General features: G+C 36.3%; 1 protein-coding gene across 1 annotated transcript in view; it reads right to left on the bottom strand.

The window, feature by feature from the left end:
• The window catches only part of CCDC57 (coiled-coil domain containing 57), a 58,150-nt gene that overhangs the window by 18,276 nt on the left and 15,843 nt on the right, over positions 1-24,031 (bottom strand). The window contains exons 8-13 of the mRNA XM_015817517.2: positions 17,084-17,242; positions 15,631-15,793; positions 13,627-13,746; positions 7,912-8,077; positions 3,363-3,545; positions 2,651-2,724 (exon numbers count right to left, since the gene is read on the bottom strand). Of these exons, the coding sequence (XP_015673003.1) occupies positions 2,651-2,724; positions 3,363-3,545; positions 7,912-8,077; positions 13,627-13,746; positions 15,631-15,793; positions 17,084-17,242 (865 nt within the window). The remainder of the gene's footprint in view (positions 1-2,650; positions 2,725-3,362; positions 3,546-7,911; positions 8,078-13,626; positions 13,747-15,630; positions 15,794-17,083; positions 17,243-24,031) is intronic.

The following is a 24,031-nucleotide window of genomic DNA, read 5'->3' as shown; positions in this document are numbered from 1 at the left end:
TTAATGAAAGGAATAAAGTGTTCACTATGATAAGATTAATTTAATTATCTTAGACCAGTGGTGGCAAACCTATGGCACGAGTGCCAGAGGCGGCACTCAGAGCCCTCTCTATGGGCACGCGCGCTGTCGCCCCAGTCCTAGGCCTTCAGCTGGGTTTTATAAAACCTTTTCGCTTCAGGCCTCCACCGGCGTGTACAAAAAAAAAAGGTTCAATCAATCGGTTAATTTCAACTTCTCGTGGGAAAAAATAAGATCTTGCAAAGTTGGAATTGATTAATTAAACTTTTTAGTCCCACCCAGTCTGCTGTTACCACTGCAGCCACGCCCACCCAATGGGCCACACCCACCCGGCACCCGACGATGCATAAGTGGGTTTTGGGTTGCAGTTTGGGCACTCAGTCTCTAAAAGATTCGCCATCACTGTCTTAGACCATTTTAAGAGTAAAAACTTTCCAAAAGCAGCTTGCCTAACAATAAAAGGAATATTACATTATTGGAGGCAAGCATTTTATCCAAGATATAAATAAGATATAGCTGACCTACCAGCTTCTACCAGTAAAAAGTATTTCTTGCCACTGCAAGCACATGAGTTTCCCAGCTATTAGAAAACTTAGCATACAGATTGGGGGAAAAAATAAGGGGAGGGGGATATAAAGCCATGTTACACTCCTTTGGCAACCTGGAGTCAGTTTCACTATATTCTGCCTGTACTGTGAGTTCCTGAGCTGTTAAGTTTAAGTTTCTTGTAAGGACAATGAAATATTTTGGAATTCCCATTTTTCTAAGCTCATTCCACAGCTGACACAATCAAAAGCCTTCATGGAAATTGACACAGCTGACACAATCAAAAGCCTTCATGGAAATTGACTGGCTTTCTTCTTCTTTAGTTTAACTTGGAACCTGTAATAATAGGAAGTTAGCACTGAAGCAATGAACTGATGCAATGATAGTGAAGACATTTAACTTATTCAGTACTATCATTGCTACTAAATAAACCCAGAAATGCATTCTTAACCCTGTTAGTTCTTCTATTATTTTAAACAGAAACACAGAAAACTGATGGCAGAAAAAAACCTAGTGGTCCATCAAATCTTTCCTTTGAGTTTGTTTGCTTTTTAATATATCTATTATTTTTAATTATTATTTTTATTTAATTTTTAATTTTTGTTGGATAATGGACATGTGTTTATCTCAAACATGTTAAGCATGTTTAAACTCAGTTACTGATGACTGACACACTCCCTACGCTGGCAGTTGGTTCTAAGCTTCCACTACTCTTTCTGTGAAGTAATACTTTCTAACATTACTTCTGAACTTCTGTCAGTTTGAGGTTATGCCCGTGTTCTTGATTTTTGCTTAATATCGAAAATGCTGCCTTATAGAACCATATTTACACCCTTAATATATTTAAAGGTTTCAATCATGTTCCCCCCCCTTTCCCTTCTGTTCTCCAGGCTGTACATATTCAGTTCTTCCAATCTTTCCTGATATGTTTTGTCCCTCAGACCTTGCACCATTTTTGTTGCCCATCTTTGAACTCACTCAATCTTATCAGTCATCTTTTTTAAGTGAGATCTCCAGAATTGGACATATACAACACACATATTCCAAATAGATCTGGTTGAAGCCCTAAACCTCCTTTTTCCTGCTGGTGACCGCTCTAGTGATGCATCTCAGAATTTTGTTTGCCTTCACAGCTTCCTGGCCATACTGTTTGCTCATTTTGTAGTCATCTGCTATTATATTCCTTAGCTCTGTGCCATGAAAAATGAATTATGCCCTAGAAAATAAAGCCATGGCTAAAGATGCAGTCATTTATGAATTCCTCTCAAAAAAGAATGGCCCCATGAATGTGAGTCTGTTTTGTCCTGCTATTAACATAATAGCTATTATTGATGCAGCCTGTATTACAGCTTCAGTGCTTACTCCCCATTACCTTCAATACACAATTTTGCTAAAACAAAACACGTTTTTATGAAAAGGGATGAAAAAAAAAATCAAAATAATCACATGACCTGTGACCCTCATAGCTAAGTTTTAATGTAGCCCAAAGATCTTCTTAGATATTCTACTTGTTAAATAATGTAGGTAAGCAGAAAAGCATCCCTGGAACAGCTTTTTATCTGCAAAATGTCTTTGGCAATTTTAAAACAAATTTAAATTCTTGGAGTTGGCAGGCAGAATTAAGCTGAAAAAATTAAGTTTGACAAAATATTATACATTTAATTAACACCAGCCAAAGTGAAAAGGTATTTACTGAAGATATTTGATGTGTGGGGAAAAAACATTAAGGATTACAACACAGCAGAACAAGATAAATTCCAGCTTGTACAGCTGCAAACGTAGTACAATTTAATTTGCTTTCCATATTCAGTAACAGAGTTCAGTTCAGTTAACTCAAATAGATTATTAGAATATATCTATCATTAACCCAGATGCAGTAAAGATATCTAGAATTACAATGCCTCCTAGTGGAAGTAGTAGGAAAGGGCATGGATCGTTTCTCATAAACTGGTACTTTTTATAGATGAGGTCAGAATACATGAAGCGTTTTACAGTGAAAGCAAACAAACGCACCACTTTTGTTCTGAATGAATCCCTATATTAAACATTCATTAACAATTATAACTTTGGTTTCTCATTTTCATACCCTTGCTCTTGAATGTTCAGTTTCATTTGTTTTCAGAAACTTTTCAGCAGCAACTTTACTAAGGTGCAATGGACCTGAAAAAATAAAGAGCAAAACAAAGCAGATGTCAACTGAAGAACTCTAAGGATACCTCACATCCTTTCTAGTTAACATACTATTAACTAATTATTAATGAGGTTGATGAAACACAAACGTATAATTGTGAAGAAGAAAAAAGTCTTTGTTGCTAAATCCAGTGGCAATTCAATGTACTTATTGAAACAATCAAACAGTACTTTAGTCTAGTTTATCTACAGAAATTCTTTTCAGACATCCTCTTATCATTGGACCTGATTTGTTATAGCAAATTTTTATTTCTTTGCTTTCAGTGTTTTTATATTTGTGATGGGTAAGCAACTTTTCTTCCAGTAGTCCTGTAGCTGCTGGCCCTAGGTGCTCAGCCAACAGTCCTGAATCCTATGGGCCACTTGTCACCCAGATGTCCAGGAACTCCAACACCTAGTGCGGTCCTTATTGACCCAGGTGATGACCAATCCAGAACAGATTTGTGTAAATTATGTTTCACCATAGTGTTTATAGGAGGGACACTCTTCACCTGGCTCCTTTGACGAAACCTGTCTAGTATGTTGAACCTGTGGCATAGCTCTCATCTTCCTCAGAGCATGCAAGAATTATGACATATATTAACAGAAGTGAAATTTATTTCCCTTACCATCATTTCCACTGGCAGAGTAGTCTGGATGGAAAGTTTGAGTAGCTTTATTACATCTAGTTACATTAAGAGAAGGCACAAATATTTTTCTTGGAGCTTCTGTTGCATTTTCTTTTTGTTTGTCTATTGCCTCGCATTTTTTTTTCAATCTTCTGGTCTCCTCTTCCAGGGACTGTTTATGGTCTGCAAAAATAAAAATGCCATTTTAGGTTGGGAACTTGCAGACATGAAGATATCTTTGACTGCCTTATTACATTTATAAATTAAAAAAGAAAATATCCCAAAATTCTCAAATATATATATATTCCTGGAACAGCAGTAATGTTGGTCTGTTGCAGCAAAAGTAATAAAAGTCTAATGGTATCTTAATGATTAAATAAATTACAAGTTTTAACAGATTATAGACCTTAATCAGACATGTATTTTTATATAAAGTTTCATATAAAATAAGTAATTTTCTTATTTCTATTTTGTTTTCAGGAACTGGCTAAATTAGCTATTGTTGGTATTCTTTTAAAGATTAGGATAAGAAGAATGATTCCAGAAGGAATTTCAATTCCATATAGTAAAGAAAAAAAATGAAATTTGATTTTTTTTTAATTTCAGGCAGCCAAGAAGGATGTAATACAAAGATGTATGAAAAAGAGAGAAATAGTAACATGGAATTCGGTATGCACTGAATAACTATAATTTTAATTTTATTTCCAACAGCAGAGGGGTTGGATTTTAATAGTTTAAATTTCACCTTAAGAAGAGATTTTAATATTGTTGCAGTTGATAAGCATATATTCTTGCAAGAGTGGATATTTTGATTGGAGGGAGGCAGTTTCAATGACCATGACTAAATCAGGATCTTAATATTTGCTCATAAGAACAAAGGAGGAGGAGGGGATAGAAAGGAAGCTCATCAAATTTGCAGACAACACAAAGCAGGGGTGTGGGGAATGTTAACACTTTGGAAGATAGACTCAAGATTCAGAAAGATCTTGGCAAACTTGAGTATTGGGCCCTATCCAGCAAGATGCAGTTCAGTGGAGAGAAAAATAAGGTCCTGAACTTAGGCAGGAAAAAAACAAATGTACAGCTTTAGAATAGGCACTACCTGGCTTAACTATAGTAATTATAAAGGCATCTAGATGTCCTAGGGGACTACCACTTAAGTATGAAGTAGAAGTATGCTGCAGCTGCCAAAAAGTCCTAGGCTGCATCAACAGAGGATAGCATCAAGGTCACTGCGATGTAAAAAAGATGTTGAGACTCTAGAAAGAGTACAGAGAAGAGCAACAAAGATGATTAGGGGACTGGAGGCTAAAGCATATAAGGAACGGCTGCTGGAATTGGGTATGTCTAGTTTAATGAAGAGAAGGACGAGGGGGGACATGTTAGCAGTGTTCCAATATCTCAGGGGCTGCCACAAAGAAGAGGGAGTCAAGCTATTCTCCAAGGCGCCTGAAGGCAGGACAAGAAGCAACAGATGGAAACTAATCAAGGAGAGAAGCAACCTAGAACTAAGGAGAAACTTCCTGACAGTGAGAACAATTAACCAGTGGAACAACCTGCCTCCAGAAGTGGTGAATGCTCCAACACTGGAGGTTTTTAAGAAGAGACTGGTCAGCCATTTGTCCGAAATGGTATAGGGTTTCCTGCCTGAGCAGGGGGTTGGACTAGATGACCTCCAAGGTCCCTTCCAACTTTACTACTACTACTACTACTACTACTACTACTACTACTACTACTACTATTATTATTATTATTATTATTATTATTATTATTATTATCATGAGAAGTGATATTATCACTCTATACTGCATTAATGAGGCCACACTTAAAATACCGCATCCAGTTCTGGTCGCCATGATACAAAAAAAGATGCTGAGACCCTAAGAAAGAGAAGAGCAAGAAAGATGATAAGGGGTTTGGAGGCTAAACTGTACAATGAATGATTAAGGGAATTAGGTATGTCTAGCCCAGGGGTAGGCAACCTTGGCTCTTTTATGACTTGTGGACTTCAACTCCCATGGCTGGCTCAGGAATTCTGGGAATTGAAGTCCACAAGTCATAAAAGAGCCAAGGTTGCCTACCCCTGGGCTAGCCTAATAATAATAATAATAATAATAATAATAATAATAATAATAATAATAATAATAATAATAATAATAATAATAATAATAATAATAATAAAGTTGGAAGGGACCTTGGAGGTCATCTAGTCCAACCCCCTGCTCAGGCAGGAAATGAAGAGAATGAAGAGAAAGATTAGGGATGACATGATAGCTGTCTTCCAGTATGTGAGAAGTAATCACAGAGAAGAAGCGGTTGACTTATTCTCCAAAGCACCTGAAGGAAGCACAAAAAGCAATGGATGGAAGCTCATCAAAGAGAGATCTGACCTAGAACCAAGGAAAAATTTCCTGATAGTGAGAACAATTAATTAATGGAATAGCTTGCCTCCTGGAGTTCTGAGTGCTTCATCGCTGGAGTTTTCAAGAAAAGGTTGGACATCCATTTGTCCAGAATAGAATAAGGTCTCTTGCCTTGAGCAGAAGGTTAGACTAGAAGACCTCAAAGGTCTTTTCCAGCCCTGGGATTCTATGTTTTTAGAGTTCTACAAATAGAACTGGTTTTTATTGCTAACACCTGCTAGAAACAAAATTCAGACTTTGTACATGGATGCCACACATTCGACAGCATTATGTCTACATAATAATAAGGTACAGATGTACAAATCAATCTAGTCAGCAGGAAATGTCTAGGAACTGATCAAAATTATTGGAGTTAATTATATAAGTTAAAATTTAAAAATATATGACCAGGACAACACTTAGAATATGGGATCAATGTACGGAACAGATTTAACACCCCTAATTAATGAAGAAAAAATCCTTGAGCTATGGGAGCATTTGCAGAGGGAATATATATTCAGGAATCTTTCCACTAGAAAGTCATGTTCAAAGGCAATATAGAGCACCATGCAAAGATAAATATTCACTAAACTGTTTAAAGCTACAAGAGAAGACATAGTTAAAGTGCTGTTCTCTGTAATAATATGGAAAAATATTTACTTATTTTTAAATTTTATTGGCCGCCCATCTTACTAGAAGGTAACTCTTGGTGACTTACAGTTACATCTAAGTTAAAACATAAAAAGTTAAAATCAAACTTTAAAACCAAAGACACATGGGGAGGGCAGGGGCAGAGTGGGGAAGAGGTGGGATCTGTTATTACTCAATCAACCATATCCATTGCGCTGTTCCCCCACTGGTGCCCCATGGCAAAGCCACAACTTTAGGCCCTTACGAAAAGATAGGAGGGTTGGGGCCAACCTCACATCAGGGGACAAGATGTTCCAGAGAGCAGGAGCAACAGCAGAGAAGGCCCTCCTCCTAGACCTCACCAGCTGGGATAATCGGGCTGACGGGACCTGCAGCATGCTTCCTCTGCCTGCATGAGTGGTACGGGCCAATTCCAGTGGGATGAGACAATCCCTCAAGTAACCTGGACCTATGCCATGAAGGGCTTTAAAGGTGATCACCAACACCATGAATTGCACCCAGAAGCAGACTGGCAACTAATGCAGCTTATGGCTCAGTGGTGTTACAGGGGCCATTCTTGCCCCCCCCCCAAAACTACCCACGCTGCTGCACTCTGCACCAGCTATAGCTTCTGAATGCTCTTCAAAGGTACCCCCATGTAGAGCGCATTACAATAGTCCAGCCGTGAGATGATTAGGGCCTGAACGATTGAAGGCAGGGAATCCTGGTCCAGGAAAGGCCGCAACTGGCATGCAACATGAAGTTGTGCAAAGGGTCTCCCAACTGCGACTGCCACGTGTTCCTCAAACAGGAGTTGCGACTCCAGGAGAACTCCCAAGTTGTGGACTGGGTCTTTCTGGGGCAGTGCCATCCAGAGTCAAAGATGACAAAGTCCCAGATCCCAGAGCACCACATACCCAAAACCATTCGGTCTTACCAGGGTTCAGTCAAAGCCTGTTGTCGCCCATCCAGGCCCCCAAAGCCTCCATGCATTGCGAAAGGGTGGCCACAGCATCACTTGAGTCACCAAGAGTGGAAATATAGAGTTGGATGTCTTTAGCATACAATATATACCTCAACCTGTGGTGATGGATGATCTCAAATTGGATTCAAAATTGGAGACTAAAATGCTAATTAATCATCTGTTAATATGTTTTAGTCATATGAGATTCCTCAGAGAACATAAATATTTAGAAGAATGTAAATGTAAGAGAGAGCCAGTTGTAGCGATCAAGATATCAGTGGGAGACTGTGAATTCTAGTCCTGCCTTAGACACAAAGCCAGCTGGGTGACCTCCCTTACCCTATGAAGGAGGAAATTCTTGTCAAAAAGACTGCATGGAATTACCACAGGAATTACCACAGCACCAAAAACAAAAAACAAGAAAATCTTCCAAAAAATAGAAGAGAAGCTTTTGTTAAAGGAGACTTAAATTTATAAAATATAGACACTTGTCAGTAAATCAAATCCTTTTTACTACTAGGAGGGAATAAAACTACAGCAGAATTAGTTATACCTGCATTTTGAATTTTCATTTTGATGTCATCAAAGGAAGATGCCTGATTATTAAGGGTCTCCATTTCTTTTCTCATTTCTGCAATAACAGACCTCAAGATATAGTTCTGCTGCTGTAAAGTCTGGATATCAGCAGGAGGAAAATATTCAGAAACTCCTACAGTGCCCTATGGGTAATCAAGAAATTATGGGAATTATCAAAACTGCCTCCATCCAGAATAGAATAAGTAATTCAAAGAAGCAAGCTCAGTATACAGCAAAATTACCAGTAAAAATCATTCTAATGACATGCTATATGCCTCAAAAAATGAACAGTATAGTTAACAATCTTAAAAAAAATGTCTGAGGAACTGTTTAGCTGTTTATTACTCATATATAAACACACACATACACATACATACAACAGTAGTATAGGTAGTCCTTAACTTACAACTGCAATTGGGATCAGAATCTTGTTCACTAGGCAAAGTAGTTAAAGAAGATGTCCTCTGACTGCTTCACTTAGCAACTGCAATCCCAGCACTCCCACCTGCAGTCATTAAGTGAGAATCATGGGCTGTTAAGAGTACAGAGTCCCAGGTAAGGACTGCAAGAGTGCCAAAAGAGGGTGGTGAGGCCATGGAAGGCCTACCACAGGGTATGCTGCAGTGCAGTGTAAAGCCTCAGCTGCCCACCCAGCCCAGCAGTGCTTCAGAAACCTTCTGAATGCAATTTGATGAATTGAGATTTTTGAAGCAGGGCTCCTGCAGTTCTCCAAGCCAGCGTTCCATTTTTCCAACACTTGGAGAAGACCAGAAGGTTTCTGAAGGACCGTGAGAATGGGACACTGGCTTGGAGGATAAGATGAGGTGGCCAGGGTCAGTGGAGGGTGCAGCAGAATCTATGAAGCGCAGGATGGTGGGGGGCAACTGGGGCTTTGCAGAATGGTGCTGACATGCTTGATCATATTTCTCGACTGGCCTCTACTTCAGCCCCAGCCCCTGCATTGCTTCCCTTTGGGTGCCGTTGTACAGTGAAGCAAAAAGGGCATGGATTGGGAGAAGAGACAGGCAGATGAAGGGAGCTACAGTGCTTCTGTGGTTGTTCAAGATGGGTGGCTGCCAAGTGCCCTAATGTTGATCACATGACTGTGGGATGCTGCAACGGCCGTTAACTTTGGGCACGGGTTTTAAGTTCATTTTTTTCAGCGCTGTTGTAATTTTGAACAATCATTGAATGAATGTTTGTAAGTTGAAGACTACCTGTAATGAAAACTTAGCGAGAGAGTTCAGTGTGCTGCTAATCCTTTATTAGGTTTTAAGAATTTATTTATGATTCAGAACCTAAATTCACTTGCAAATTTTAGAAGGAATTCTCTCTCAACTTGTACTATATTGCATATATCATCTTTCAGGTTCTATTCCTGACACTTCTCCTTAAATGTATTTCATCTTCCAAGACAGAAATAAAATTTTGCCTAATACTATGCAGAACTGTTGTCAAGCAAAGTAGATAATATTGAAGGAGACAAACAATGGAAAACATAGCTTATAAGGCAACCTCATATAATCAATATATGAGAAATATTTTCCAGGAAATTAAATATCACATGTCAAATCAAAATATACTTGGAAATGATCTAGCTACAGTACAGTAATAGAGACAAAAATACCCCCCAAAGTAATGAAATTTAAGTTGTGAATGAAATCTAAACAAAGGTCCATATACTTAAATATTAGTGTATATTTTCAAATGTACATCAGCAATACATTTTCACTCCTGAAATATCATTTATCATTTTCTTAGATGACCTTCTCTGTCTAAAAATTCTGTATTTTTCAATCTCCACTTCTGAACTCTTTTCAAAGAAAGTATTCGTTTTAGAACAATAAATAATGGGCAACCACTAGAGTGCAGCATAAGGTTTTTTAAATATTCAAAACAGTCTCAATATTTTTGATAATATATATGAAATGGCTGTTAGCAGAGAAAAATATTTCTCAAAAAGACAAAAGCAACTACAGCATTAAAAACATTGGCAAGACTCAGAAATACAGTGATATTTCTCAGTGATTCATATACTGTGAAGAGCTTAAATCTGATTTAACAGTTGGAAATGGTAATAATATTTTGACAACACAGAGCAGTGTTAAGTAACAAGTGTTAAATTTGGTAATTAAAAAGAGACATCTTATCCAACATGGTAAAAAAGACAATGAATCACGTTAATGTGTTAGATCTTTATCTTACATATGAAAGCTTTTACACCCTCATGTCACTGACTGGTTCTAACAAAGGATTCACACAACCACAGATTCTGCAATCCTCCCCCCTCCCCCCCTGACAATCATAGTATGATGGTTTTGAAAGATGATTTTAAAAATGACATTTAATCTTAAGAAGCTTGAGGGGATATATCATAGTATTTCTTAAGCACTGAAGAGTTAATACAAAGAATATCAGTCTGTTCTTTAGATCTTTAGATACTAATTGTAATAATGTGACAGTAAAACTGGTTGCATAGGAAGACTGAGTTCTTCATTACTATATACAGTACACTTGATCTTAACCAAAAAGGCCAAGAAACAATTTATTAAACATGTTCAAGCAAAAGCAAATGTCAAGGATGTTTGAAATTGGATTCCCACATTGAGTAAAGGTTTAAACATATTGGCCTATAATTCTGTGTTTTAAATGCTAATAATTTTTTTTCATTGTGTAATATTTATTGGCCTTTTGTAACTAATTATTGTAACATATTTCTCTATAATTATCCCACTTATACAATAAAATAATTCAGTTACTCTTTGCATTGATTTTCCTTTTGACCAAAATCTCCCTGAGGATAAAGGTACCAACATCACTTTACAATAGTGTTTTTATTCAGAACAGTGTTTTTATTCAGAAGAAATGACTAAGCAATTCCTCAAAAAGCAGCTTATAAACATTCCTGCATAGGGAAAGATGTTTCCTTTATACCATTCTTAGGAGAAAAGTGTTACCTCATAGTTAACTATCTTTATCTATTAAATGATTTAAAAGGAAATTCTTTGCAAAGAATTATTGGATTACTTCTATTTCTGGTTGTATATCATAAACTGTTAAAAGCCAGTTACCCATGCAATACAATCTTCAAGAATAAAGAGTAATGCAAATGATTCCACAAATAATAAAGAATTATTTTTCTCCAGCCTTTTTCAGGAAATATAAAACCTTTCAAAAGGTAACCACAATGCCATATTGATGTAAACCTAAAAATAGCTGAAACCAGCAATTATCTAGCCTAAGGATGGGCAACCCACAGTCATCAATCAATTCCCAATGTTATTGTGTCTTCTCCAGAGCTCCCTCTTCAGTTGCTATCAAAATTCAACAGCACAATTTCTGCTACATTTTGCCAGCATTATATAATAATAATAATAATAATAATAATAATAATAATAATAATAATAATAATTTAATTTGTACCCCGCCCTTCTCCTCATAGGACTCAGGGCAGCTAACAGCCTCATAAAAACCACAATACAATAATACAATAACATCTATATTAAAAACCGAATTAAAAGGAAATATTTAAGAAGGCCAATCATTAAAATTATCCTTAAAATTACCCTTAAAAAACCCCGCTAAAATTCCCTAGGCCAGACCTAATATGATATTAAAATTAAACACTAGGCCAGACCTAATATGATATTAAAATTAAACACTGAATCTTTAAAACATTTTAAAGATTTTTTAATGCAATAATTTGGAAAAGTTTTATTTCAGTTATCATGGCCTTTTTTCACTTTGTGCTACTTATATCCATTCCTTTTAAAAAAAAATGTACTACTTCATTTGTCCAATTGGAGAACCTCAGTGCTTAAATTAAAATGATCCATAAAATCACTATGGAAGCAACACAGTGTAAATAAAGCCATAAATAATATAAATAATATCATTGCTAGTATTGCTTTTAAAAGAAGTAGGACCACTACTGACCAGGCTACACATGGAATAGATCTTATCACAAACCTCCTGCAAGTCAATCTCATTTCAGTTTGATGGTTTATGTGATTTATGAAAGGTTTTCTACATTTTACTATGGTTTTTACTTGAGTTCCAAAGTAAATCAACTGCAGAATTGTGAATTGATGTCAAGAGTCATAACATTAGGATTAAGGTATAAAGGGTATATTTGGGTGTATATTCATATTAGGACTCATTTTCAATCCTAGAATCCTTTCTCTGAAATATTCCAGGCTTAGTTTTCATCCTAACTTTTTTTAAACTGCCTTGGAAGATCAGGTGAGAAAAATTGAGACAGAACTTTTCCAGATTTTTTTAAGTTAGAAAACTTTGTGATCTACAACAATAGCCCAGAAATCAGTAGACTCAAACCTGCCCCCTACCACCACTACTACTATAATCAGCAGTGCTGATTGACACTTGACGTAATTCCCACATTGTAAAGAATTCTATTCACATATAAGTATATAATGTATATGTTGATTTCCATAGAATCATAGCCTATATGAGCTGGAAGGAGCATTATAGACTAGTTCAGGGGTGTCAAACTCGCCACGTCACATGACGTGTCGCGACGTATCACAATTTTTTCCCCATTGCCAGAGCTGGGGTGGGTGCAGTTTCGGCATGACGCATCCAGCCTGTGGACTGGCAGTTTGACACTCCTGGACTAATTAGTCCATTGGCTACACAGTCTAGGAATCTACTGAACCATTCATGACAGGTGGCTATCTAGATCCCATTTGAAAACCTCCAACATGAGGGAGTGCATCACTATTCTACGTTTACCTAGAAAAATACTTAGGAACTTCAACCATCAGAAAATTCCTCCATATATTTGACCTGAGCTCAGTTTTTAAAATTTCATTCTGTTGGCCTTCCTCTGGATCATTTACAGCAGAAAAGAGTTTGGCCAACATAAGACTGAACAATGCAGCAAATCAATTGACACTGTAATCAAACAACCTGACAAAGGAGAGGCAGTTTTCCTCACTGAGTGAGAAATTACTGAATTCACATACATCAAATCAAATCTTTATTATGGTCATAGACCAGTATAAGGAAGGTGAGACAAAACAGACAATTAATAAGCATAAAAGGTACATTAAAGTCTTTAAAAGGTAAAAAAATAAACAATGTTTTATAAGATGTATATTCTGTGTATGTTTGTGTTTGTGCGTGTGTGTGTGTGTGTGATGTCCTTAGCTAATGTCCGCAACTGGGACTATCAGAACTGCCACTGCTAAGCTACAGTATGTGGTCATGTGATGTTTTGCTTAACGATCATTTTGCTTATCAATAGAAAGTTGAGGCCCAATTAGGGTTATTAAGTGAGAACTACCTATAGATTTGAATTTTTCAAACTAGATATATTGTAATCTTTATTCTTATCACAATTAGTATCATTCTGTTGGATTTGGTCCAGTTCATTTTGAATTTTGATTTTGTCTTCTAAAGTACAATCTAACTTGGTACCATCTGCATGTTTGAATATGCAGCAAACCATTTTGTATGTGCATGTATAAAAACAAAAGCTAATCTATTCTATTTAGAAGTTATTTCATGAAAGCACTTTGTCACATTTAATGCAATTTTAATGAGAAGTATCCAATACATTTCTGCATTAATGGAATAAAATAGTTTGATTAAATGTTTCTGTTTTCTCCCGCAGAATAGCACTGACTATAACTTTAGCTCTATTCAATAAATAATGTTAAGTAATTCCAACCTGTTTCTCTTTTAGCAAGTGAAGTTGCTGATAAGCTTGGTCTCTTTCAAGAGTTACAGTAGACAACAGTACCTCTAATCCATGCAATTTTTCTTCCTTTTCTTTTAGTGCAGCAGTAGCCTATAAAAAAGTTACAGTAAAGCAACTCAAGAAAGATTCACTCTTATCCTCTTGTCCATTTGATATCCCATTACAATTAGTCCTCATTAATGACTTGGTGATCATTCAACAGACCTGCCCAGAGTTACTTATAAAATGGTTCCAGAATTCTGACAGCCTTTTGGGCCCTTGGCAAGTGACTTACATTTACAGCCATTTGCAACATCCTATGGTCACATAACTGTGATTTTCAGCATTTTGAAAAAATTTGCTGGTTTCCATCATTTACTTCCAGTTTCTGGCAAAAAAAATCCCATTATTAAAACAGGTTCACTTAACATGCTGCAGAAAAGGTCGTAACATTAGGCACGGTCAGGTGGCGACCTGCTTAATGACTCCCACAACTCATGACCACAATTCTAGGCACATTGATGATCATAAGTGGAGGACTACCTGTACATATATAAAATTTAATCTTTGGCATAAAATTAAATTCAGTCCCAAATCCTACAGAAAGGCATATATAGGGGGGAAAAACAGGCCTTTCTAGATCACAGTGGTCTGGTAAGTTACCCATGGCCTTACCATCCTTCAATTTGACTACTGAAATGAACTACACATAGGCTGACTTGGCAGACTACGTGGAAGCTGCAGCTGGTGCAGAATATAGTGGCAAACTATATGAGAGTTGCCAGTGCCAAATACAATAACCCCAGGTTTGTAGTTAATACATTGTCTACCAGGAGGATTCTAGATACTTTTTTAAAAAAAATTATTCTATTTAGGTATTTAGGCATTAGTATTGAAATGTTAACCTTTGGAGAACCAAATAGGGCTCCCACTAACAATATCTTAGAGCAGGGTTCCTCAATCTTGGCAACTTTAAGACTTGTGGACTTCAACTCCCAGAATTCCTCAGCCAGAGTTGAAGTCCACAAGTCTTAAAGTTGTCAAGATTGAGGAACCCTGTCCTAGAGTATAGTCAAAACTGCTTTTCCACAGTTTAATTTATGATGAATAATGGGAGTGCTGCTTATTCTGATACTGGATTTGTATGGTTTATGCTTTTTATGGATGTTATGTTTAACTCTTATAGAAACTTAAGATGTTGTTAATAAATTAATTTTATTTACATTAATAAATTTAATTTAGTTAATTTATTCAGTGTAGGTGCCACCCTGCTACAGATGATGCTGGGCAGCTAACAATGTAAAAATAAACTAATAAAAATAAAGCTAGACTCTGACATCACACTATACTTTCAGATGTCCAGCATTCAATCATGGAAATGGCTCACTGTCAGCAGCTATTGCTTTTCGAGTTCCAACATCTATTTGAATTTGGGCCTATTTTTAACAGAATATAGGTGGAGAGAAAAAGACTTGCTCCTAGCATAGAACAGGTCTTGCGACTTAAAAACTGTAACCCAGTGTTTCTCAACCTTGACAATTTTAAGGCATGTGGACTTCAACTCCCAGAATTCCACAGCCAGTAATGCTGGCTGTGAAATTCTGGGAGTTGAAGTCCACATGCCTTAAAGTTGTCAAGGTTGAGAAACACTGCTTGAAGTGTAACCAAACAAGCTGCAATTTTCTCTAACTGGTGTCAAAATGATGCTCTACTCACATCTGTAGACAATCTTGCTGGTCACAGCTTTCAAATTTTAAATTGAAATCTAGCAGTGTTGCATACAACTGTACATAAATTATTAAAAATAAATCACCTGCTACAAGTCAAAACAGACTGAACAAATTACAGTGAGAGAGAGCACTAATCATGTCAGTAAGATGGAACATCTGATGTAGTTGTTAGACGCATAGAAGCTTTAAACCCAAAGCATCAAATATTTCATCATGAAAGATGTCACAGTTAATACCCTCTGCTTAAGCTGCTAGAAATGCTGACCTGGTCCCTAGCTGTTGACAGGTTCTGTATCAGAGCCTCTGATTTGTGATACTGATTCCTTTCAGCATTCTCACATCTCCGCTGCCATTCCAGCTCTCCTTGCACTTTAGCTCTTTCCAAACTCTCTTCTTTCTCTATTGCAAGTGAAAGTTGTTGCTTATATCTAATGCAAAGTAAAAGGACATCACTTAAATATTAATTTAGAAGAAACGTAATGTTTACAATGCTATAAAAACAATGCATTTTAAAAATATTTTAAAACAGTTTTCCACTTACACATATTATTCCAGTCCAGGGGCAACTGGAGTTGCAAAGTGAAAGTTAAATCTTTTTGCAAGTTGGCAAAAATTCTTGCATCACTCATTAAGTTATTTTTTTAAAAAGAGCAATCTTATACTTTTATTGATAGTGAGAAACATATAGTATACTAAATAACCTAAACTTTCAAAACTGAAATGAAAAATCAAAATAAACATTCATGTAGATAAAATATGGAAGAAAATGGAAAGTTGCAAAAATATGGCACTGCTGTGAAATACACACACAAAAATTGAATCTGCATTCAAGTAAAATTAAAATATAGTGTATAGTATATAAAGTGTGAACGTTCAATAAGAGGTTTGAACTTTTTTTTCTGCCTGAACAAAATAGCAATTTATTTACATGTTGCACACTCTCTCCTCCATGTAAACTCCAGGTGGTTTACATGGTTTCTTCCACCCATCCATCATTATATCATCACAGCAGTTCTGAGATACTAGTTAGGCTGAAGTGCAGTGAGTCCTCCAAAATTACCCTGCATGCTTCATGACTCAGTAGGATTAGAAACTTGGGTTTATTCAAATCTAGACTGACTATCCCATATACCACACCTATTCACATTGGCCTTCTAGATGTCCTTATTCACCCTTGTGATATTATCATCTGAGTGGTTCTCAATTTTAATATCATAGCACTTAGCTGGCCAACTCTTGATTAATTGTGTTCATGACATATCTGAAGTTTTCTGAGGCTGACCACTAGGTAATGGTAATCAGAGGGCTCAGCATAACTTTCTTTGACTTTACAACTCTGTTCTTTTAAGAGAGAAAAACATCAGAATATTGAAGCAGAGCATCACATAATGAAAGCAATCAGTCTTAGAATCTCACTTCATCTCTTGAACTCTGTGGCATATAGCATAGACAACCAGTGTCCCATTGGGTCACTGTTTCAGAGATATTTCCTGACCTAAACAGAGAAACATAATGATCAAAGTGAGTAAAAAAGCAGGGGACTTCCGACTTCTTGCTGGTGTCCCCAAGAAGTTTGTGGGAATCTGGCAGGAGCATCAGAAACCTTCCTTCCATAGGACAACATGCAGGTCAAAGGCTACCCACTAGTGGTATAACCCAAGATTAATTATGAATAAAAATTTTGAAAAATCAAGGATTTAATAAGAAAAATAATTCACCTTTCAATATCTTGATTTAAGGCAATTACTTCTGCTTTCAGCTTTACTACTTCTTCTTGTTGGGCGTGAATCTGCAACTTCTTTGAAACTGTCTCCTTGGATATCTGAACTATTTGAGAATCCCAGTTTGTTTTCAGTTCTTCTAGTTCATGTTCAAGTCTTAAAAATAAAACAGCTCCAAATTGATCTCCTTAATTGTTTTATTTTAAAGAAAACAAGTAAGCAATTGTCTCATTTATCTAAGTGGTTGGAAGGACATCATGAAATTTGGCAATCTTAAAGTAAGATATTTACATAATATTAACATTATATGATGCAATATTATGCATATACAATAGATTTGGATTTACTGAAATTTCAGAGACATGTAGTACTATTCAAATACAAACAGGAAGGAACATTTACTATTTGGTTATGTTCCTTATGCAAACATTGTTATTTACTCTACATTACTGATACGGATTTGTTCCTACATTCAAAATACCTTCTATTAGGAGTCAATCTACAATTTTAGATAACATTCATTAAGTTAAATGTCTTTTACCGAGACTTGCAGAAGCTAAATAGAGAAGAATAAAGACAAGATCAACTATTTTGTATAAACTCAGTCAAAACCCCATTTAGATTCTAAGCACTGGTAATCATCAACTTACAAATATTCATTTAATGACTGAAGTTACAATATTGAAAAGAGTGACTTATGACCATTTTTCAGACTGGTGACCATTGTAGCATCCTCATAGTCATGTAATCAAAATTTGGACGCTTGGCAATTGGTTCATATTTATAACAGTTGCACTGTCCCAGGATCACGTGATCACCTTTTGCGACCTTCTGAAAGCAAAGTCAGTGGGGAAGCCAGATTCTCTTTACAACTGTTACTCATTTAAAAAATACCCAGACTCAACAGCTCCTGCCTATCCCATGTATTCTTCTCTCTAGGCAGGTCTGATGTGGGAAGCAGGATGGCTCTATCCTTGGAAAGGACATTAAAAATGAATTCTATCTAGTCATATTAAAGAAGATGCAATATTAGATAGTGCGCTCTGGGGCTCTCAGGAGAACTGATAACATTAATGTCCAATACAAATCATACAAAAATGGCCTAATGGCAAGATAGCATCAAAATATTGATTCTGCAGTGTTAAAATGGATTCTAATAATTAAAAAGTCAGTGAGATTATATGTAACCCATATTAATATTTTAAAGAGTTCAGTATTTTAAATGATGTTTTTAGCAATGATTTTACCTAAATACGTGATGTGTTATTAAAGAAGAAAGTAAATAGTTTTGATGCATATTTTCAATTTACTCCAGAGCTAGAGAAAAATGCTGTAATAGTTCAGCAATTTTGGAAATTGTAATAGATGAAATTCTGTAATTAAAAAGTGCCAACTAAAACCTATCGGGACCAAATATTTAATGGGTTTTGAATTCATGAATGAACAAATAAACCAATCTGTTCTGAATTAGGTTAGTGATTTGAAAAAAATGTTGTAGTGATTGTTAATAATATTCACTATGTCAGGGAAATTAAAATTAAATGACAAATGATAGAAGGATTTTTCAGGAAAGGGAAAGAAATCAGAACAGCAAGAAACGATTATACACAATCACATTCAGATACTGCATGAGCATCCTCTTTGTCCACTCCAACACAGATAGATAATATCTAAACATATAATATTTGGAGACGATAAGTGAGCAGCCAGTTAAATTGTTTGAAATAGAAGTGGCACATAGGGCTCTGCAGTGTTTTGGATTTAGTACAAAAAATGCACTGGAATCCACAAGAGCACAAATACAAACCTTATAGCCACTCATTAAAGTAAGTGCATCTGTTTCTAGGATTGTGTGGCTACTGTAGAAACAGATCCTGAAAGAAGACTTGCTTTAATGAGTCACCAATGAGTACTGTATTCATATTCCTACCTACTCCCAAGCCTCACTGCCGAGAAAACAATTGCTACCAACCTGCCTTCCATTGAGGACCTGCATAATGCACGAGCCAAAAAGAGGGCTGTGAAAATATCTACATACCCCTCACATCCTGGACGTAAACTTTCAATTTCTACCCTCAAAATGATGCTATAGGACATTGCACAGCAGAACAACTACACACAAGGACAGTTTTTCCCCCATGCCATCACTCAGCTAAACAACTAATTTCTACAACATTGTCAAATTATCTAGTAAGACTGTATTACTATTATTTTTCTCATATTTTCTATTACCTATCTCTTTATCTACTTATGACTATAACTTTGTTGCTTGTATCTTACGATTTATATTATTATTAATAATAATAATAAAGTTGGAAGGGACCTTGGAGGTCATCTAGTCCAACCCCCCGCTCAGGCAGGAAACCCTATACCATTTCGGACAAATGGCTGTCCAGTCTCTTCTTAAAAACTTCCAGTGTTGGAGCATTCACCGCTTCTGGAGGAAGGTTGTTCCACTGGTTAATTGTTCTAACCGTCAGGAAGTTTCTCCTTAGTTCTAGGTTGCTTCTCTCCTTGATTAGTTTCCACCCGTTGCTCCTTGTCCTGCCTTCAGGCACCTTGGAAAATAGCTTGACTCCCTCTTCTTTGTGGCAGCCCCTGAGATATTGGAACACTGCTATCATGTCCCCCCTCGTCCTTTTCCCCTTTTTTGAAGATGGGAACTACATCTCTTTTCCAGTACTCTGGTGATTCCCCAGTGCTTCAGGATCTTTGAAAAATATAGTTCAGTGGTTCTGAGATCACATCTGCCAGTTCCTTGAGAACCTTGGGGTGTAATCCATCTGGTTCTGGTGATTTGAACTCGTCTAGGCTGGACAGGTGCTCACTTACCATTTTCTTGCCTATCTTAACTTGCGTTTCTAATCTGTTTTTTATGGTACTGTTTTTGATAGGTTGGACTGTTTTTTCCCTTTGTGTAAAGACAGATGCAAAAAACGAGTTAAATAATTCTGCTTTCTCCCTGTTTCTTGTCACCTTCTTGCCACTTTCCCCCACTAATGGGCCAATCATTTCCTTACCTTTTTTCAACAAGTATACATGTGTTGGTCAGACCACACCTATTTCTAGGCACTAAATTTCAGGCAGGATAGTGGCAAAATGTACTATGTCCAATCAGAATTATACAGGGCTTTGAAGGAAAAATGCATGAATAATAATTGAACATGTTGGGTATATTTCAGTTAGAGAAGAGAAGGGTGTAGGAACAGAGAATAAATAGCTGTCTCCAAGTATTTGGAAGAGTGTCCTATAGAAATCAGTGCATAGTTTATTCAGAGTAATTCTAGAAGACAGGACAAGAAACAATGGCTTCACATTTATGAGGAAAGATTACTGGATGACATCAGAAAAAAATATCATAATGGTAAGAGAAGTTCAACCACCGCAGGAAGTGCTGAAAGTCCCTTGGAAGTATTTATTTAAGCTGAACTGCCACCTGTCAGGGATGCTATAATAATGAATTCCTGCAAAGACAGCGGTTTGGACATGATGGTCTCCAAGGTCCCTTCCAACCTCTACATCAATTATTTTGTATTAAATTATCATTGCACCTATCAAAAGCCAGTGGTTGAAACTGCAAACTACTGGATGTCTTCACATCAAGATTTAACAATCACCTTTTGTATAGAAGGCTTTTGTGTTTCAGGATATGCTTTCTTCACATAGAAGACTGAATTTAAAATTTTAGGATGTCTTATTAATTGTTTTAGAGCAATCATTATGAAAAGCATTTTTCTTTCAGATCGATGATTCTATCTGATCAACGAACTAATGCTGCCTCTCCAGGACATTTAGTGTGTCCTGTTTTAGAGAACAGGATTTGGTTTCCCTCTGAACTATAATTAGTAAAACGATACAGACACTGGACTTTCAAAACAACCTAGTGTAGCCTACAGCAGACCTATATTCTATTGCCCTATTTGCATCTTATTTAGTGGGTGATGTTGAAGAAATCCTTCACTTTTGGTGTTTTTAAAAATATTAATTAAAAAAAGAAATAATAACACACCTCAAATTTGTAAGAACATTTGATCTGGCAGACTTGATCTTCTAGATTGAACACAGTTCTGCTTTGGACAGTGATCAGGAACAACAGCTCCTGATGGAGTATACAATTAACAAATGGTCAGCAATTTATTTAATGTAGAACTTATTCTTAATAGACTTATAATTTGCTAAGCAATTTGCATTCTTATATTTACACTTTGATATTATAATGAAAAAAGTCTAGTGAAATAAGGGTGTACCTGTCTAAATGAATCAACACTACTCTGTCTTACTTATATCAGCACTGAAAGAACTATCCTCTATTGATAGGATGGCCAAAGTAGGCTCTGTAAATATTACTGTACTTGGGCCCCTGAGCCACCTGTACAATTATATACCCCAGAATAAGAGCCAAGCAGGATCTTTATTGACTTGATCTTTTTCCTACCAAAAATTAATTGCAGAATATGGAAGCCCATGCCTTGCCAGATTCTTTATCACTATAGGGCTCCTTACAAAAGGAAATTGATTAACAGCAGACAAGGCTGTTTCTTCAATGAAGAGAGTATACGTCTTGGGTAGATAGTGGATATACAGTTTCTGGCTGAATTTTGATAATGGATTTTGTTTTCCTTATTTAATATAAATCTATGAGTAAATCATTCTATAGTGCACTGAACGGCAGAGTGGGGGGGGGGAGCCCTTCAGTAATAAAACTTAGGAAGAAGGAAGTACTTGCCCATTTCCCACTGGGGATCTCTACAATAAGTGAATCTTTAGTGGGCATGATCTTCTATTCCCCAGTTTTTATGAGAAAAGAATTTGCTTCCAAGTTAACTAAACTATTTCTGAATCAATTAAACAGGAGTTTTGAACCTTGTCTTCTTACTCATTTCTATATGAAGAGTTCTTGGTGCTCTCTAAGCTTGGCTGTTTTCTTGCACACATTTTATTACCCAATTAGTTAACATCATCAGTGCTGATGATGTTTCCTAGTTTGGGTAATGAAATGTCTGCAAGAAAATGACCAAGCTCAGAGAGCACCAAGGACCCCTCATTTCAACCTTGAGCTACAAATATTCTCCTTTACATTACTGTTTTCCTTTCTATCTTCTACAATTTTCTCCCACCTTTATTTACTTTTCCCTGTGGTGTTTCTATCATATCTTTCAGGAGATCTGTCCTATTTTTCCCATCAGGTATGTCCTTTGTCTGTGACCCTACAATTTGTTTCTCATGGAGTTGATGTCTCTGTCCCTCATTTACATGTTAAAGAAAACATACAAAGTAAGAAAATGGCCAATTTTCTATAAAGTCACACTCATAGGACAGAAAGCTCCAACAAAATACTTCTGTCTATGATGCTTTCTAAAATGCCAAAATGATATGGTATTTAGGAAAGTACTGTTTGAATGTGTTGGCTGGATATGAAAAATGTATCTCATGAGCACAGAGAGCCAACTGTAGTATTTGGGATTTTACTCCAAATTAAGGCATTTTCCCCATAATGCAACAAAATGTATGTGAGAAAGTATCAACTAGTACTTCAACAGTGATAAAGAAAGGCAGATGAACTTGGGAAAAATTGTACACAATTCTGATTTTTTTAAAAAAATCTTTAAGTGACATGAGTGGATTGGTACGAAAAAATAGAAGGTAATAATAACAACAATAACAACAATAATAATAGAGTTGGAAGGGACCTTGGAGGTCTTCTAGTCCAACCCCCTGCTCAGGCAGGAAACCCTATACCATTTCAGACAAATGGTTGTCCAGTCTCTTCTTAAAAACTTCCAGTGTTGGAGCATCCACAGCTTCTGGAGGCAGACACTGATTAATTGTTCTGTCAGGTAATTTCTTCTTAGTTCTAGATTGCATCTCTCCTTGGTTAGTTTCCATCCATTACTTCTTGTTCTGCCTTCAGGTGCTTTGGAGAATAGCTTGACTCCCTCTTCTTTGTGGCAGCCCCTGAGATATTGGAACACTGCTATCATGTCACCCCTAGTCCTTCTCTTCATTAAACTAGACCTACCCAATTCCATCAACTGTTCCTTATATGTTTTACCCTCCAGTCCCCTAATCATTTTTGTTGCTCTTCACTGTACTCTTCCTAGAGTCTCAACATCTTTTTTACATCATGGTAACCAAAACTGGATGCAGTATTCCAAGTGTGTAAGGTAGATAAATTGATGATTTGGACACTGTAAAATGAACGAGAATGGTGACCTAGTACTTCTTAGAAAAATATTTGGCTTTGAATTGGGGGCTTAGGTTAAGTTTATTAATCCATATACATCACTGACTCAATAAAAGTAATGAAGGTAAAAGGCTGATAAAAAAAATTCTCTGTGTGTGATAGGGCATTTTGGGAGAAGTGTTTCAGGGAAAGTAGATATGGAAGAAAAAGAAAAAAGAAAAATGAAAAAAATGGAAGATCAACTGCAGGGGAGAATGTATTTATCCTTTATAAAAGAAAAAATACAGTAATCTTCCTACTGAATAACTGGAAAGAGTGTGTAGATACCACTTGGAACAGTGTCAATAAGTTAATAGAAACATAGAGAATAGCACTATTGGAAATATGAAAAAGGATACGGTATTTAATGAAATTATTGTGAAAGAAAATGTTAATGAAAAGATTGGGAGAAAAAATTAGAGAAAAATACTGTATAATGTATATGGAGAAAAAAAGTACAAATAATATTGTTAAAAAGAGCAGGGCACAATTAAGATTTTCAAAAGGCAAGGGAAAGGCAGTAATTTTGATGGTAATAAAAATGTTTTGCAAGAAAATGACAAGATTAAACCCCTAATAGAAGAAAGAGGGAAGACTGTATCCATGACTGGTGGCATGAATACATTACTGTTCCTTAAACAAAAGAAAAAGTAACAGTGGTGAATGCAAAAATTACAGGAAAAAATGGATTGAAAAAAACACATAAATGGCAAAAAAAATGG

The sequence above is a fragment of the Protobothrops mucrosquamatus genome, unplaced genomic scaffold, assembly GCF_001527695.2.
Source record: "Protobothrops mucrosquamatus isolate PMUCROS unplaced genomic scaffold, P.Mucros_1.0 scaffold600, whole genome shotgun sequence".
Classification (NCBI taxonomy): Eukaryota; Metazoa; Chordata; class Lepidosauria; order Squamata; family Viperidae; genus Protobothrops; species Protobothrops mucrosquamatus.
This window is presented reverse-complemented; position numbering and strand designations above follow the sequence as displayed.